We start from the raw sequence: 18,721 nt of genomic DNA, 5'->3' as shown, positions 1-18,721 counted from the left end.
ATCGCAGTATCCTGGATAATGTCTTCACATTCTCAGAGGCGACGGAGTGGGCTCAGCACAGCGGGTCGCACTTAGCCATCCTACTTCTCGACTTTGAGAAGGCCTACAATCGAGTGGACTGGTCCTTCCTGGAGGGTACTTTGGAGAGACTTGGATTCCCAGTAGGATGGATTCAGGGTATCTCAGCGTTATATAGGACAGCTTCCAGCAGGGTCATCATCGGCGGCAGGATGGGAGAGCGATTTCGATTGGAGAGATCAGTGCGTCAGGGTTGCCCCCTCGCTCCTTACCTGTTTCTCTTCTTCGCCGAGGCGATGACATACTATCTTCGGGCGAGGTCGACAAGGATCCGAGGTGTTCACCTTCCCATCAGGGAGGACACGGAGCTCCTGGACTCAGAGTATGCAGATGACACAACGCTGTATGTTCAGGATGATGAGATGATGCTGGAGAGGGTGAGGCTGGCCTTAGAGGTCTTCTGCTCGGCAGCCGGTGCAAAAATCAACTGGAACAAATCAGTTGGTTTTCTCACAAACCCTCGGGCATGCTCACAGAGTGGGGGAGGTTTTTGGGTTTCAGATGGATCCTGCGGGGGCAGACTGCTAGATATCTCGGCTTTCAGGTCGGCCTGGACATCACGCCAGCTCAGCAGTTTCTCCCGGTGCTAGATTCCATTCGACGAAAGCTGGCTTTCTGGAGCACTGCTAAGCTCTCTCTTACAGGTCGTGCTCTCATAGTCAACCAGGTTCTCCTGGCCACGGCCTAGTATGTGGCCTCTTGTTGGTGCTTCTCGAGATCCTGGGTGGCACAGCTCAGGAGGATGATCCGGAATTTCCTGTGGTCTGGGGGGGATGGTCTCAGAGATACCAGAGCCAGGGTAGCCTGGCAGACAGTCATTCTTCCGCAGGCTGAGGGTGGCTTGGGGGTCATTGATCCTGAGCTTCAGAGTCAGGCCCTGCTGGGCAAGTTAGTTATCCGCGGTTTGACCCTGGGGGGGCAAACGTGGAAGATGTTACTTCAGCAGGGGATCAGTTCTTGCGTCCCGCGCCGAGGTGGAGAGTGGCTACCGTCCCTCCGGTGGATCTTCACCTCTGCACCGCTTACTCACCCCCGCTCCCCGCTCATTCATAGCCTTCTCACGGTTTGGAGGCGACTCCGTCTCAGTCTCCTCCAGTCCCCTCCTAGCAGTCAGGAGGAGATCGACCGCCAGCCGCTCATCTGGAACGATCAGGTCAGAGACACCTTGGGCCTTCAGCTAGGGGAGAGGTCACATATCCCATGGGACGGCTGGATGCGGGGGCCAACCCGGTCCCTTCGAGTTTGGAGGGACACTTACAGACACTTGGAGACCGTTGCTCTAGCAGTCGCAGCCGGAGGTGTCCGTGATGCTCAGGCGAGACGCACAGAGATAGACGGAGCGATTCCTGCCGGTTGGTTGGTTCCACCAGAGATTCAGATCCTCATGCCTGGTGATGCCCGTTGGCTTAGACAGTTCACCCCCCGTGGCATCCCACTGGTGGTAGCAGGCCGGATGGACGACCTCTGTATCCTTCTTTGCGGTTTTGGGGGACGGCCGACTCAGGAGAGAGGGTGTGCTCATCGACCCCCTTCTCTCGTGACAGAGGGTTTGTGTCGTAGGCCTCGTGGGGAAGGTTTGGCAGATCGATCCTAGTATAGAGCAGGATCAGCTACAGTTATGGCGACTCTGGCTTTGGGAGGGGCGGGCCCTGTCAGAGCTTGATTGGGACCCAGGTGAGTGGAGATGGCCAGAGGTTGTGGCAGGCCAGGGGCCGACCCCTTTCTTCGCTTACAGCACGACATTGGGCAAGAGAGTTCTCGGGAGGATGCAGAGCCGCCCGCCCACCCAACGGCCCAGTTGGTATGCTCAGGGTATCTCCAGGCTATTTTTGCAGGCCTTCTGGAAGGCCTTGTGGGAGAGCTGGCGGCTGCGGAAGATTTCCTACTTCCTTTGGCTACTCGCCCACAAGGGTCTTCCAGTGGGGAGCTAGTTGCGGCAGATTGGTCAGGATGGACTTTGTCAGATTTGTCATGAGGACGAGGAGTCACCAAAGCACTGCCTGTGGAGCTGCACTCGCGCCCAGGAAGTGTGGAGGTGGACCTTCTAGATCCTTACTCGCACAGCACCGGAGTTAGGTTGGATCACCTGGGGCGCGTTCTGCTGGTGCAGCACCACACCTGGCTATCATCAGTTGTTCGAGGCAGACCCGCAGGACCCCATGTTCCTTATCACACAGGGGACTTGGGGGCCGCTTGAGGGCATCCCGCAGCACTTGGCAGAGGCGGACGCAGGATCTCAGGAGAGGCAGCCAGTCTGGGAGATTATTAGCAGCATCGTCGGATGGCACATTTGGACCTCGCGCTGCGCGCAGATCCTCGGTGGTACCTCTCTTTCGACTGCCCAGGTCATGGCCGACATCTGGAGCAAGATTATCCACACACTCAGAGGCCAGTGGGACCAGATACAGGGGGATTCCCGGGCTGGCCGGGAGAAGCGGAGATGTTTCCTCCGAGATTGGGATACGCAGGGCCTCTTCTTCAAGCATACTTCTCAGGGCCTTCAGTGGCGCTATTCACCGCCTCTCTGGCTGTTTATTCACACCCGCCTGATCCCTCCGTGAGAGAGAGCTTTTTGTTTCCACTTAGGGCTGCGTCCGATTTGTGAACGCAGCCCCGTCAGCTGCAAAACTGACCCCATGTATCTTGTTTTTTCGAAGTAATATAATCAGCACTGTTTTTTCGGCAAAAAAAGATTATATATGTGTATGACTTGATTATAGCCAATGATCATACCATGGATCCGATGGATACTGGGTCTACTTAACGAGTTCAAGACTATACACTTGGAACGACCTCATTATTTCCTTGGCGTAGAAGTCTAACAGAAGTCTTCTAAGAGGAGCATTGTCTACATTTCGTGAAAAGATTTCAAATGGAGAATTAAAGAAAAAATGAGACCCCAATGGATATTGAACTGAAGTTGAGCAATTAAGGCGCACATCAATTACCATCAAGAGGTAAATATCTGATCTACTTGACCGATACCCAATGACATATGGAGTCACTATATCAGTTTTCATCAAAGCAAGGGGTGAGTAATGCATTGGACTGCCAGCATGAAGGTACTTTTGAATCTCTGGCGTACATTTGGACATAGTATAAATCATTAAACAGCTATCATCTCGAGTCTTTAGTGTGATCAAACAGGGGCTCGGATTCCAGTGGTTTACTCTTCCTTGCTGGGGTCAGGGGCCATCTCATGGCCTAAAAAGAATTTACCCAAAATTGAGTACAAAGTGAGTCTATGGCTCTCAGATGTTAATGGATGCCTTTCATGAAGAAATGGTGATGCTATGTGACAACTAAAGTTGCATTGTGATTGCTAAGGGTGTGCCATTTATGCTCAAACGAGGCACATCGAGTTTCAATACCATTTTGCCAAACAACTGATTTAAGAGGACAAGTTACAATAGTCTACTATCTCACTGTAGATAACATCTCTTGTGTCACAAAGTCACTTCCCAAAGAGCACATGGAGCATTTCATCAGACAAATGGACATGTGCCACATCCAGAGGTTATAGAGAAATGTGAGCCTCCATACAAGGACTATGTGCAGTTACATGCCAGGTGGAGGTGTCATGTGTCCAAGGGCTCTTTTGGAAAGCCCATTATGGGCTCAAATGTTCGAAGGCCCAAAAGTGGCCTGAGTTTTGGTCAAATCTAGGGTCCAGGCCAAATCTAGGCTCCACTTGGTCGGCGATCTCATCAGCCAGCTGGTGTCTGTCCTTTCCAGTCAGCTGGCTGAGGGGCAAGCAGAACTGCCTCCGCAGCCTATAAAAGAGGCAATTGGCTGCCCTCGTTCCTCATCTTCACAAAAACCCTTTCAACGCATGCACAATATGGAGAGTAGGAGCATATAATCCTCAGTTTTGCAGTCTGCTACACCCAGCAGTGGGCTAGATTTTTGGAGCAGACTTGTGTACCTTCAGCCCACACATTGTGAAGCATAATGCACGTCCTTATTAGCATTACTTTCTGCTGTTCTATGATAGATTTGAGCTCATCCACTTCATGGATGTGTGTGATTTGAGTTTACAGAGGGGTTGAAATTCGTTTTGCATCGACACTCCACTGTGAGTCCTTGCACTCTAGCAAAGCCTCAAAGTATCCCACTCACATTGTAGCAAGACTACAAGAATTCAAAACAGACACGTGAAGAAGCAGTATACAATCATCAGTAAAGACAATCTACAAGAATCTTTGTCAGTCAATCAGTGTATCACTCCACACTTTTCACAAAAATATCTCTGAGAAGGAAGGAGAAAGAGAAAATGCAAATTTTGTTAAGGTATTAAAGCATCCCTACCCTGCTGGTTTGGCTTCTGAAAACAAACCAAGCACGCTAATGTGTTTTTAAGAAAACATACACTATTTATATCATACAATAAAACAGCATACTTCAAACATGTCCTTCTAAATAACCACTGAGTAGCTTGCAACTTACTGATAGTTCAGCTCCAGCCTGGCTATTTAAAAGTTCCATTGTGCGACGAATGATAACACCCAGATTTCCTGGTGTCGGATAGCCCCTCGGGGCTGCCTGTGAGCTAATGGGTTGAGAACCGATCAATGAAGATGGCTGGATGACCGAGTTTAGAGGGGAAGCAGTAGGCAGTGGAGCTTGACCCTGTGGCTGGCCTGCAAGGTGAGTTTCAATTACATTCCATCAATACAAGAATAGCTATGCATGCATGCACATCATTTGAGCACCAGCACAATATCACAAGCAGACACTTAATAAATGCACCCAGAAGACCAAGCCCCGATTAGACAGAAACTTGCATTTGGATAGACAGATAAACTCTTTTGGGAATAGTAATAGATGCTCATCAACAGCAAGAATCCTGTGGGATCTCATAAATGAAATGGTCATGTATACCAACTGGAAAATTCTAATAAAGGTAGTACCATACCGTGTGTACGCCTGTTTGTAACAACCATGTTTGTGCAAATTATTAACAACATGTTGGTGTGACACACAAGGATTAACAAAAAATGTGTCCTTACCATTAGTAGCAAACACCTGCTCCAACCGGTTCAGATAATGAGACATTGTTGTCAAGGCATCTGGGATTACCTGGAAAAATTTTGCACTATGAAACAATATTGTCCACATTGATGAACTTATCATTATTGCAGTGAACAAGATAATTGATAATCTAAGATATCTATTGAACAATGTTGACCAAGGAAATTAAAGATGGACACAACTGTATTTAGGGCCTGAATATAAGACCAAACATGACCTGTTGCATGAGCCGAAACTGTTGCCCCATGGCAGGTATGGTTCCAAAAAACCCAGCAGCAGGTCGCAAATTATGGATTGTGTCGTGGTGTGGTTCTGTGTCTGGTGACCCACGTTGCTCAGAAGGTAATGATTGTTGCCCAGTTTGAGCTCCTCCTTGCACCCTCCCACCACCAACTCCTGCTCCTATGTCTTGTGTATCTGCGGTAGGTGGCTGTACAGGACCCGGGATCATAGACTGCGCCGATAACATACATGTCACAAGAAGCTTAAATGAAACATCCTTCATCCTCATATGCACATGCACACACACAGTACTTTTTATTTTACCTCATTCAGCACCTTTAAAGAGTTTGTATATTGAGGAAAGCAAGAAATTATGATTTTGCCTTGGCTAGAAGACAAGCAACTATAAAGTATAGCACACGAAGAAACATGATCTCATCCCCACAGATTTTTTAAAGACAGTCATCAATTTCCACTATCCAGAGACGATTAATAATAAGCCTCATCGATTGCTATATGGACGTTAATTTCACTACAAGTACTGTTGGAATTTCTCAGCCATTTTAATTGCGTCAAAAACATAACCCCTTTGACATGAGTTGGTCCCAAATATCAGAAAGCCTTGCAGAAAAGCTCTAGCACATGGAAGAACGTGATCTAATAGCCACAGTTCGTTTGAAGGCATTCATCAATTTCCTGTATGAAATATCCACTATCATACTTAATTTGACATGAGTTGATTTGGCCTTGCATAGTTTTGTCACGATCCACATCCCATTTTATACTATATTTGAAACAAAGACCTTCCTTTCTCCTCTCATCCATAAGAGAATGAGATAATTGTTTATGTATTTCCCTCTTATCTTTATCATTACTGCCATCATCTGAAATCTCCAAATTTGAAATTGTGCCCTAATTCGCAGATCAAGTTTTTAGAAGGAAAATTGGGAAATCCTATGTCATCAGGCAATCACAGTGCAGGGAAGGAATAAATAGGCCAAATAGAAGTAGAGATCAGTATGATTGCTCCTAGATTGTAAAAATAGCCAAAACAATAGGTAGATCGCTGTCCAATGCCTGTTCCAAGATCCAACTTCTTATAACTCCACGAATTCTGATCTGACTGCTATCCCACTTGATGAGCACCATCTAGATGGCTGGGCGACGATTCTCACCAAGGCTGGCAAAACGAAATTGTTTGAGTGCAGATTGCAGCAATTGTTAGCTTCCTACCAGTTGAAATTGTTCATAATCCTCCACGTGAACTTGAACCTCCACCAAACTCTAGGAATAGCTTCTAGTGACTAGAATGACCAAGATGAGTTACATAGGCCAATTGATTTTCTAGCAGCATCAGACCTAAGCCTCCACTTTTCTCAAGATTCAAGCACATAGGGATAAATCAGGAAACTCAGAAGTCTCTATTGATCCAAAAATCCCCAATTTCTGAGGACTTCGGAAATTCAACCTTTCGGATGGCCAACACCCGGCAGAATAGGATCCGGGACACTTCTGGCGACAGATTTTTGCACAAAGGTGGGCCTTGGGATCAAGATGTGATGCTCCAAATTTCAGAAAAAATGGCCCATAAAGTCCCCATGATCTATCTCAAAATCTGCTCTGATACCAACTGTAACAGGACCTCCCTTTCTATTTACTAGTAGTAACTAAGTGGATAGACCAAACAGCATTCATAATACAAATAGGGAAGAAAGAAAAGGAAGAAATCTCTCTACAAGGAAGAGGATGATGCTGGCCAAACATCTATGGATTACAAAAGTGTACTGAACTGGAATGTCCCTCCGAGGACAGTTGAAGCCCCTTTTATAAGCCTAGGGAAGTGGACCAGAACCTAATTGTATTTGGGATTATTGAACAGGGATGCCACGTGGCATGCCCTCATAAAACCCACTAAAACTACTTCAAGTACAAAAATACCAAAGAGACTACAATTATTGTGACCCTTTATAAACTGATGGGCACCTTGTTGAACTACTGAACTACAACTTGCTACTGCTAGCATAGGTGATTGTGGAGAAACTGTTAAGTCGTTATAGGCTTCCGGCTGAGATTGTCATTGATTGTGATGCTAGATTCATCTTCTTCAATATCAATGAATAGATAGTAGCTATGTAGTGCAGTTTCATCATTTGGCGGTAAAGCACATACGAAATTGCAGCAACTAAAGACAGAGATAAGGATGGAAATTCACCCCAATGGTCATCAAACTGGTATATAATATAAACCAATGAAGTACAAAGGTTGGCCACCACTTGGACAAAAAACATGCAAGTCAGTGTGTGTCCCTAAAGCAGTTGACAAGATGACTTTGTGATCTAAAAATGAAAGATAGGGCCCTGCTCATTTGTCTCAAGACCCACAATGTCTTAACCTCAATAAGACAGAGAAGCTGTTTCTTGGTGTGGGAGCAAGGTATGTAATCCACCCAAATACTCTCTTGTATAGTGATATGTTAAGCAAGGACAAGTCTAGCAGGGGCAGACACCCTAACCTAAAGTATGTGATGTCCACTGGGCATCCAAGCTATGAGTAATAAGATTTGGAGGATAAGCTATTGATAGAGAGAAGTAAGTCTTGAGGATAAACTATTGATAGTGAGACAGCCTTACCAAAAAAGCCATCCCTCACCAATCAGCAAGCTGTAAGGAGGCAGCTACTGAACCATGGGGCACTTGCACAATAGCGAAAGACAGGGGAGCTACAACTCCGCCTCCAAACCTCACATAGGTACGAAAATTAGCGAACTCAATGCTCCCTAGTTAGATCAAAACTCTAGTAAGCCTACATCATTAGCCACCAATAAAAAAGAAGCAACTCTCCAAAACTCCTCAGTGAAGAGCCTCCTTTCTAGCATCAAAAGTTCCAAATCAAGTAGTTTAGAGACTCTCAATGATTTGACATGAACTTGAGAGGTTAAAAAAGCACCTTCACAAAAAGCAAAGGAATAGACAAGCATGCGCTCTCGTTCCTTGATCCCGAAATCTACACATTTATTTCAAGTAAAGTGCATTGACTATGACGTGCAAAAAAGGTAGTAAGCTCTTCAATAAAATGGAAGCTATTCCCACAAACTTCCTTGCACAAAACCCTCCTCTCCAACATCAAGATTCAAGTGATGTAACTTATGCATTCCCCATGATTTAACAGGAAGTTGAGACGTTAAAAGAGCAAAGGAATAAAGCATTGTGATTTCATGCCTCATGCCTTCATCCAAAATTTAGACAACTCTTTTTACTAATTGCATTGAATAAAAGTCTTGGAATCTAAACATCCACGTAGATCTACTTACTGTAGGAAATAGGAGAGTGAGAGAGCAAGAGAGCTGAATGTAAGTTTGCAATAGATGAAGTGACTGAATACAAGAAGAGGGAAAGGTATTGTCAATACAAGAAGAGGGAAAGGTTTTGTCTGAGTGACAAAACCTTATCCTTCACTAACCATAGTTAGTGAACTAACTGTGGTTAGGCGAAAAAACCTCTAAGGAGGAAAAAGTGCCCCTAACCTACTTATTACATTACATTGGTCACTGCTAGAATATAATAATAATTCTAACACCCCCATGCAGTGCCAATGTCATGTACAAGGAAATGATCAATCACCAAAAGAAGATAAGTTCAGGGCACTGTGAAATGCCTCAAACTTTTCACGTGGAAGTGCTTTGGTGAAGATGTATGCAACATTGTCATATGTTGACACATAAATCATATTGATCTCTCCTGCATGCAACTTCTCTCTGACATGGTGATAGTGAACCTCAATCTGCTTCGTGCGAGCATTAAACACAGGATTCTTTGCCACTGCTATAGCACTCTGACTATCAGTGAGAATCGGAGAAGGACCCTCCAATGAAAGATGAAGATCAGCAAACAAACGACGCAGCCAAATACATTCAACATGAGGAGGTAGCCACTGTAGATTGTTTCTTGCTCAACCAAGAAATGCAAGCATGTCCTAGAAAGAAACAATTCCCACTAGTGGACTGCCTAGTATCATAGTCTCCAGCCCAATCTGAGTCACTATAAGCATGCATCTGCAAGTCACTCCCCCTGGGAAACATCAAGCCAAAAGACTTTATACCTTGCAAGTAACGGAAGATGCATTTTACAGCCTGCTAATGCATAATCTTTGGGCTGTGCATATACCTGCTCACCTGAGAAACTGAAAACTGAATATCAGGTCATGTATTGCAAAGATAAATGAGGCATCCAACAGCCTGGCTATAGAGTGTGACATCAATTGATTCACCTACATCATGCATTGTAAGCTTCAGCCCCGGGGGAGTGGACATAGGCTTGCAATCATGCATGTTGAATTTGTCCAAGAGTTTTTGAACATACTTGGGCTGCGACATAACAATGCCACGTTTCTCTTGAATAAACTGGATCCCCAAAAAGAAATGTAACAAGCCCCAGTTTGACATATCAAATGTAGCTTTCAATTGGACTTTGAAATCTGCAATTACTTCCTCATTTGCTCCGGTGAGCAGCATGTCATCTACATAAAGAATGATGACCAAAACATCCCCCCCATCCTTCTTGATGTAGAGGGCGCTCTCAGTTGGACTATTAAGTAGCCCCTTGCTGGTTAGAAAGGCATCAATTTTGGCATACCATGCACGTGGGGCTTGTTTCAGCCCACACAAAGCTTTATTCAGCTTGCATACCTGATGTGCATTTCCTGAAATTTCAAAGCCCGGAGAATGTTTGATATAAACCTCTTCCAACAAGTCTCCATTAAGGAAAGCTGTTTTAATGTCCAACTGATGAACATTCCATTCAAAATTTGCAACCATTGCTATAACTGACCTCATGATGGTCATTCTGGATGTAGGAGCAAAAGTCTCCTCATAATCTATGTCCTCTTTCTGAGCATATCCTTTTGCAACCAGCCTTGCCTTGTACCGATCAATGGACCCATTTGGCTTTCTTTTGACTTTGAAAACCCAACGTGTACCTATGGCATTCTTACCTGGTGGCAAATCCACGACATCCCAAGTCTGATTTTTATGAATGGACTACAATTCATCGTGCATGGCATTCATCCAATGCACATTATCCTTTGCTTCTTCAAATGTCTCAGGCTCCTCCTCATCAAGAAGAGTACCTGCATAAGCTGATTCAACTGAAAGAGCCCCCCCCATGTGCCTTACTGCACTACAAGTCCTGCCAGGCAATGGAGCCTCAAGCTTACTCTCCCTGAGAGTCTGAAGCAACCAATGCGGGACTGTTTTGGCTGCGTGTATCTCTTGAATTTCTTGCCTGACAACTTCATCCACACCCTGAGGTTGTACTAATTCAGCTAGGGGCTGAATCTGTACATGTGGATCTGACAGAGGTTGCTGTAAATTCTGAGTTTCAGCGGGGGAACCAAATGCTATAGGAAGCATCCCCTCAAACACATCATCTGAAGAGGCTGGAATCTGAAATTCAGCATGTGTATGTGCAAAATTTTCAGAGAATATAACATCTCTACTAACAAAAATCTTGCGTGTAGCAAGATTATAGAGACGATAGCCTTTGCTTTGTGAACTATATCCCACAAAAATGCATTTGAGTGCCTTATCTGACAACTTGTGTCTGAACTCCACAGGCACGTGGGCATATGCAACACAACCAAAAACTCTGAAATGGTCCACTAAAGGCTTTCTCCCATGCCATGCCTCATAGGGAGTGATTGTCTTCAAAGCCTTTGTAGGAGCCCGATTTAAAATATAGTTGACACACATGAGGCCTTCCAGCCAAAACCTGTGAGGCAACTTCTTACTTGTGAGCATGCATCTATCCATTTCCATGGCGGTGCGATTCTTCCGCTCAGCTTTGCCATTCTGTTGAGGTGTAAGCCTCACTGTAAGCTGATGCATGATGCCTTTTTCTTTCAAAAATGTCTCAAATTCATGAGACATATACTCCTCCCCTCAATCTGTTCAAAGTGTCTGCACCTTGAGTCCTGTCTCATTCTCAACCATAGCCACAAAGTGTTTGAAATGCATAAACACTTCTGATTTTGCCTTGAGACCATAGACCCAAGTGTAGTTGGTAAAGTCATCTATGAATGTAACAAAATAGAGATAACCCCCAAAAGCAAGTGTCCTCATGGGACCGCAGACATCACTGTGAATAAGCTGTAATTTTTGTGTAGCTTTCATTGCACCATCCTTTTTGAAGGGAAGTCTATGCATTTTGCCAAGAATGCAGCCTTTACATGCATGAGGAGGAGGCCACTCCAAGGGAGGCAATGCATTAACCATATCATGCCTCTGAAGTGTCATTAAGCTGCCATAGTTCATGTGTCCATACCTGGCATGCCATAACTCCGCATTTTGCATCGTAAAATGCGTCGTAGCACTGGGAGTGCTAACTGATAATGCAAGATGGGATCTTTTTTCATATAGATCAAGCTGAAAAAGAGCCCGATACAAAGTGCCAGACAACATCAAAGCATAGTCATTTTCTGTCTCTGACTGCACACTTGTCATCATCAAAAACAACCTAAAATCCTCCTCTATTGAGTGAGGACACTGAAAGCAAATTCTTCTTTATCCCTGGCACATAGAGAACATCTGAAATTCTGAAATCTGTGGATGTGAGAATAATGTCTCCCACTCCACACACTGAATAAGAAGAATTATTCGCACAAGTTACCTTCTTCTTAGAAGGTGAAGAATGCAGAGTTACAAACAGACTCTTCTTGGAAGTGATGTGCTTTGAAGCACCACAGTCAAAATACCAAGTATGAAGTGTCTCATCAACACTAAAGGAGCATTCATCTTTTGAAGGATCATAACTGCAAGTCAAGAAAGCATATGGGTCATTATCATTAGTGGCTGTAATATCAGAACTACCCACTGAAAAATCTGAAGTGCAAGATAAAAAGGCATAGTGCTCTTCAACAAAGTTGGCTGCAACATCTCCTCCATCATGAGAATGTGGAACTGATGCATCTGACACAGCCATACCGGAATCCCTTTTTTTCTCTTTGGCTATGCGCTTCTTGCACTCTCCAATATAATGACCTGGCTTCTTGCAATAATGACAAATGCCCTTATTTTTCTGCTTCTTTGTATCACCCTTTGCCTTATAAGAAGGCTGTCCAGAATCAGCTTTATGCTGATGTGTGGGCTGATTGGCATGTAGCTTTTGCTGCCCTTTACCCTTGGAGAGCATAGCATGCTCGCCAGCCCGGGTTGCCATATTTCTGTGAGTTTGCTCCTCCTACAACAGAAGTCCTACCAACTCGTGAAAGGAGAGAGGATTACTGCCCCCCCTCAATGACAAATTCAGCGAGGTGTGGAAACCGAGATAGAACTCAGGAAGAGAGTTCAGAGTGGTGGTGATCATCTCTGAATCCGGAATGACTTCATCAATAGTCAGCAATCGTTCCGTGAAGTCCTGAAGCTTTGTGAGGTCAGAATTCATGGAATCTCCCTCCTCCATATGTGTATAGGAAAGTTCTCGCTTCAGAAAGAAAACCCTAGCATCATTTCTTGCTGCAAACATACTCTCTAGTATCTCCCAAGCTGCCATAGATGTCTTGCATGACCGAATATGAGGTGTAATGAACCTCTTGATAGAAAGAGAAATTACTGAAAGAGCTTGTGCATCTCTAGAGTCCCATCTTTTCTGCTCTGCTGTGGGAGCTCCTGGAGCGACTGCTCCAACCACCTGTGCTGCATTTGTACCTCTACCCCTGCCTCCAGCTGTAGGAGTGACAGGTGTAGTTACTGTATCTGGTCTTGCTTCATCTCCATTGACATAATCCCAAAGATGTCTGCCAACCAAGATATTGTGAACCATGAAACTCCACAAGGAGTAGTTGGTGCCATCCAACTTATCCTCCTCTGTGAGAACCCCCAACACCTCATTGAAGTTGTTCTGAGCCATTTATACCAGAAAATATCAAAAAATACAGCACACTGACCGAGTGAAATCCCTTCCTGGGATATAAAATTGCAATCTAATTGCAAAAGCCCCAATTTCTTGCTAGAAATTGCGACCAGAAGAAGGCAATTTCAACAGAAGCCCCCAACTTTCACCAAATGCCTAAATTCACAGAATGTGCTAAAATCTGTCCAAAAAACTGCCTAGCCAAACAATGGCTCCCTGCAAGATGTACCTTCAAAGAATCAGTTGCAAAAGAGCCTCAATGCACATGAAGGCTGAACAGAACTGCTGCACCGAGCTGCTGATCTAGCCCTACAGCTGTACGGTACGGCCTAGTATGGAGCGCATATACAGCAATACAACCTGGTACAAACACTTGGCGGAGCAAATACCAGCAGATATGGGGAATGTACGAAAAAGCAGGTACGGACTGGCGCAGGAGTACCGTATGACGTGTACCAATAGCTGGTCGACCGTATGATGTACGGACACCCACTGTGCAGGCAGGTAGCGAGCAAGATACGGACGTGCAACAAACCTGTACGGACGCCTGCAGCACAAGGATTGTATGGAACAACTACTACCCAACGTGCTTCGGGAGATGGGCGTACAGCAGTACAGACGAACTGCAAGCAGAAGGTACGGACGAGCAGCGATGGTTCGTGCGTACGGTAGTACGGACGAACTGTAAGCAGAAGGTACGGATTCTACAGATGAGCCGCGATGGTACGTGCATGTCATACGGACTGTACGGACAAGCAAGTACATGAGCTTGAGCTTCGGGTTGCGTGACCCCGAATGAGATGGTCCGGGTGTTGAGCAAGGAGCAGGGTCTTGCTGCTCTGATACCAAATGTAAAAAATAGGAGAGTGAGAGAGCAAGAGAGCTGAACGTAAGTTTGCAATAGATGAAGTGACTGAATACAAGAAGAGGGAAAGGTTTTGTCTAAGTGACAAAACCTTATCCTTCACTAACCATAGTTAGTGAACTAACTGTGGTTAGGGGGAAAAACCTCTAAGGAGGGAAAAGTGCCCCTAACCTACTTATTACATTACATTGGTCACTGCTAGAATATAATAATAATTCTAACACTTGCTCACCTATAAGGCCCCTATGAGGGGAGAGCATTTGGTTATGCAAGCGTTGATGTGTCTGCATCATGTATTCAGCCACTTGTCACATGGAGGCAGTTAGATGTCATAGCAGTTAGGCAGGCTGCCCAGGTGTTGTTTTAGACGTACTTGCTGAAGTGAACTACAGCTATTGACATGAGCATAAAAGATGGCATGGCAATTCAAGACTATTGACCTTGCATCCGTACATAGGTTACCTGGAAAAAAAAATTGGCGTGGACTGGCCAACAATCAACATGGCGGTCTGGTTGATGCAGTAGACTACTAACATGGGAATCAGGCTCACATGGCATCAGCCTACTCCAGGGCCTTCCCATGGTGTGAGGGTTTCCCTCCCCTCCGCACACAATCTCACTGAGAATGGCTAATTATGGGAGCTTCGACATCACAGCCTGTTTGGGCATCATCTATTCAAATCTACTTGTAATTTAAATTTACTTGTAAATCTTCAACCTCTACATGTATGTGGACTATTCTTAAGTTTAGATCTTGCATAACTGCATGGTGATTCAACCGCTTCCAAAATTTCCATAAATTCAGGCAATGTTGACTTAGAACCTTCAAGTGTTACAGAAGACTAGTTTTCGGTTGGTTACATCAATCATATGTTTTTCTTTTTCAAACGGGGGAATGGGCGGGGGTGCGGGGGGGGGGGGGACTCGAGTCAAGTTTTACGACACTAATAATGGCACATTGTCTACTAACTTTTGTGCAATGATAATGACCCTTTGCATTATCATCCGCTTTTTCAAAACATGTACTACAAATGTTAAGGGACATCCGCATCAGTTTACTTGAGTAAAAATGGGGAAAAATGAAAGCAACCAGCTTTAGTTTTAAAACTCACTCCTCCAACGAAGCCACCATTGTTTGCACCATTGTTTGTTGGAACAAGGTTAGCAATCCCGAGAGAGCTAAGCACCGAAGTAATGATCTGCATAGCGAAAACAAGTCCAATAACAATTATTTAATGAAACCATCAATGTTGCCTCATCCCCCCTCCCTCAAACAATACACAAGTGAACACATGCACACACTGCCCACACAAATACACACACAAGGCAATAATTACAATTCTTACAAATTTATCTCATTAAACTTCTCGGACCTTGGGCGGCCATGCATACGTCAGCCACATGGCCTCATAAAAGAAATCATGTACATATGCATGTGAGCTCATCTTGTCCATCCTCAACCAACCAGTGGAGTTGGTCCCACAACTAGCATACTTAGGGTCAATCACTTGGATGGAAAGCTGATGCATTGGTCCCACAGTGAGCATACACAGGCCGGGTCACTCGGATGGATAGTTGATCGACAGCTACGGCCTCCCCCCATCCTTTACATTTGGGATCTCTCTCCCTCATGAGCATGACGGCAACCTTGAAAGGGACAAGAATATATTTGGATGATGACCTCACATTGCTACAGCAGGAGCATCGAAAAGAGGGAATGGTGCATGTTATGGCAGCAAGAGATGCATGTAAATGGGCTGCCTACAAAGATGGAAAAGTGATTATCTGAGAGAAAGCAGAAAGAGGTGGAAGGGAAGAAGAGAAGAAGGGGAGATGGACAGCACATGACGGAGGAGATCCTACAACGGGCTGGGGGCTCCTGTCTAAGGGGAAGCTGTTGGGATATCTCAAGGTGTATGCCTCAGGCACACCTTATGTTTCTATGTGTGAGTGCTAGAGGCACAGTTAGGTGCCCACAAGCACAGTTAGGTGGTGGAAAAGCCACATAGGATGATTGAGTGAATCTAGGAGCAGATTGAGGAGATGATTGTGGAGCTTTGAGGTCATCAGTGATGTCAGTGACCTTGTATGAGGTGCCTACTTAAGGACCTCTCTTTTCTTCATTCTATAAGCAAGTATTCTGAATTTGTGTCAACTCTACTCTTTCCTTTCAGTATTCCAACATGGTATCAGAGCCATTTGATCCCCCTTGAGCCCATTTCTGCCACATCATCATCTTCTTCTTCATCTTCTTCTTCTCCATTTTCCTCTTTCTTCCCAAAATCTTTGAGAGCTTGGTTCTCCATCTACAAACGACCATTGCCCAAACCCTCTGAGCTGGAAACTCCTCTAGTATGGGCGAACTTCCACCTGCAAGCAATTGAAGAAAAAACGTCTGTGGTGGCTGCCATTCTCCAAACAGCGAATTTCTTCTGTTGCTCAATACTCCCTGCCTGCTCCGCCATTGCCTGAGCCCTCTTAGGAGTAGATGGGCGACCTCAAGACGAAGATTTTGAGCCATTTTTCAAGTCATTTGGTTCAGTAACGAGGGAGAAATCGTCAAAACTCAGTTTCAGCCTGTAGCAACTCTCCCGGGCAAAAGTGCGCACCATTTCGTCCAACCTCTGTGCTGGACCTTCTCTGGTATATGAGCTTTCTTTTGCTTCAAAAAGCCCTCTTTTCCTTGCTTTGAAGAGTGAGCTACAAGCCCTCCAAGTTCAGCTTTTCATTTTTGACAGTTTTGGACAAGTTTTGAAGATGATGCTACATAAAATGCTACTCTAGCATTTCTGGTCTTTTGAAGTTTTCAATAACTTCATTACAAGTGTTGCTTCAGTTTTGTTTTGACTTGCTAGACCTGGTTGTGATTGGAAAGTGTTTATTTCATCCACTTCTATGAAGCATGTAAAAGGAAGCATCATTGTTTGAAATCTAGTCACTACTATTTGCTACATTAAATGCTTATATTTTGAAGCATTTCAGTTGTTATTCTAAGCCCTGTAAGAGAGAAGACACTACCCAATACTTGGGTTAGAGCCTCTCATGGCTTGCTTATGCAAAATATGTGAAAAGCCAAAACATAAAGCAATGTCTTGTTATGCTACAAAGGATGAAAATGTCAACCTGACTTCCTTGTTGAAGATTGCCAAAACAATGGTTGCCAAAAAGGAAGCAACTACAGAGATCTACCCTCTCATGGCACTTTTATTTGACTCCAAGTACAAGAAAAAGATGAAGCTCAGATACCTAAGATATGCTTCTCTACACAACTATGGAGATGACAAGATAATTGTTCTCTTGAAGGATATGACTTTCAGATCCACTTGTTCTATCATAGTACCATCTTATAAGGCACTAGACACTGCCCATGTGGTAAGACCTTGCCTTGACATGGATATTTTGCCTCCACAAGATGAGGCATCCCATGAAGATTATGCATTTTAAACTCATCTCTATGTATGAGGCATCCCATGAAGATTATGCTCCAGATCTCTCTTTTTATGTCAAGGTACTCAGCCTGGATAGTCCTCCAAAATGAATGAAAATAAATTATTGTGTTGTGTGTGTTTGTAAACACCTCTGGTCACCTTATGATGTAGGCCATGTGTATGTTTTGTTCCATGGTACCTCTTGCAGACATTGTGTGCATGTACATGCAAGGGAGATAACCATTGGAAGGTCTGTTTGTATCCCTTTCTGTTTACCTTACACCCAAGGGAACCCTTGCTAGCATGAGAACCTAGCCATAGATTTATCCTTGACCACCATGAGATGGCATGAGAAACTATGAGACTAGATGTATCCTTGACATAGCCTGAGGCATTTCCTTGAGGGGGGGTTTGTTGGGATATCTCAAGGTGTATGCCTCAGGCACACCTTATGTTTCTATGTGTGAGTGCTAGAGGCACAGTTAGGTGCCCACAAGCACAGTTAGGTGGTGGAAAAGCCACATAGGATGATTGAGTGAATCTAGGAGCAGATTGAGGAGATGATTGTGGAGCTTTGAGGTCATCAGTGATGTCAGTGACCTTGTATGAGGTGCCTACTTAAGGACCTCTCTTTTCTTCATTCTATAAGCAAGTATTCTGAATTTGTGTCAACTCTACTCTTTCCTTTCAGTATTCCAACAGAAGCCGCCTATCCCCATCATAGATTCAGCAGTTTGGCGCACATATGCATCCTCCCTCTATGATGTCCTAGGGAAGGCACTGCCTGATATTTCCTCTATGCCCAGACCTACCACATGTCACTTGTTTACTGCACAAAATGTATGGGCTGCCCTTCTCCGGCTTCATAACCGGAAATCACCAAATCATGAGAGACTATGCACTGAGCACTTTGCACATGGACAGGAGGTCTTGACCCTGATTCTAGCACAGTTCTTCAACCATGCTGTATGCCATCGCTTCCCACCTACCTCGAGCACCACCACAATACTACCGATACACAAGGCACGTGATCCATGGACACTAGGAGCTACCACACTCTTAATGTTGGCCACACTCTGGCTAAGACATATGGGTCGGTAGTAGAGAAGGAGATCAACAGCCACACAGAGGGTCACGGGCAGCGGGCTCTTGGCCAGGCAGGCTTTCGAAGACAGCACTCCACCCTGAACCAC

General features: G+C 44.8%; 1 protein-coding gene across 8 annotated transcripts in view; it reads right to left on the bottom strand.

The window, feature by feature from the left end:
* The window catches only part of LOC147899515 (uncharacterized), a 124,089-nt gene that overhangs the window by 18,571 nt on the left and 86,797 nt on the right, over positions 1–18,721 (bottom strand). For 7 of the 8 annotated variants that reach the window (XM_087377883.1, XM_087377877.1, XM_087377881.1 and 4 more), the window contains exons 6-9: positions 15,213–15,299; positions 5,327–5,563; positions 5,088–5,157; positions 4,525–4,718 (exon numbers count right to left, since the gene is read on the bottom strand). In XM_087377883.1, coding sequence (XP_087234009.1) covers positions 4,525–4,718; positions 5,088–5,157; positions 5,327–5,563; positions 15,213–15,299 — 588 coding nt within the window. The remainder of the gene's footprint in view (positions 1–4,524; positions 4,719–5,087; positions 5,158–5,326; positions 5,564–15,212; positions 15,300–18,721) is intronic. The other variant, XM_087377878.1, reaches the window with a different exon arrangement.

Source organism: Dipteris shenzhenensis, chromosome 8 (assembly GCF_047967505.1).
Source record: "Dipteris shenzhenensis isolate YYH24624 ecotype China chromosome 8, Dip_SZ_1.0, whole genome shotgun sequence".
NCBI classification, from domain to species: Eukaryota; Viridiplantae; Streptophyta; class Polypodiopsida; order Gleicheniales; family Dipteridaceae; genus Dipteris; species Dipteris shenzhenensis.
The sequence above is the reverse complement of the archived record's forward strand: the minus strand, read 5'-3'. Positions and strand labels throughout refer to the sequence as shown.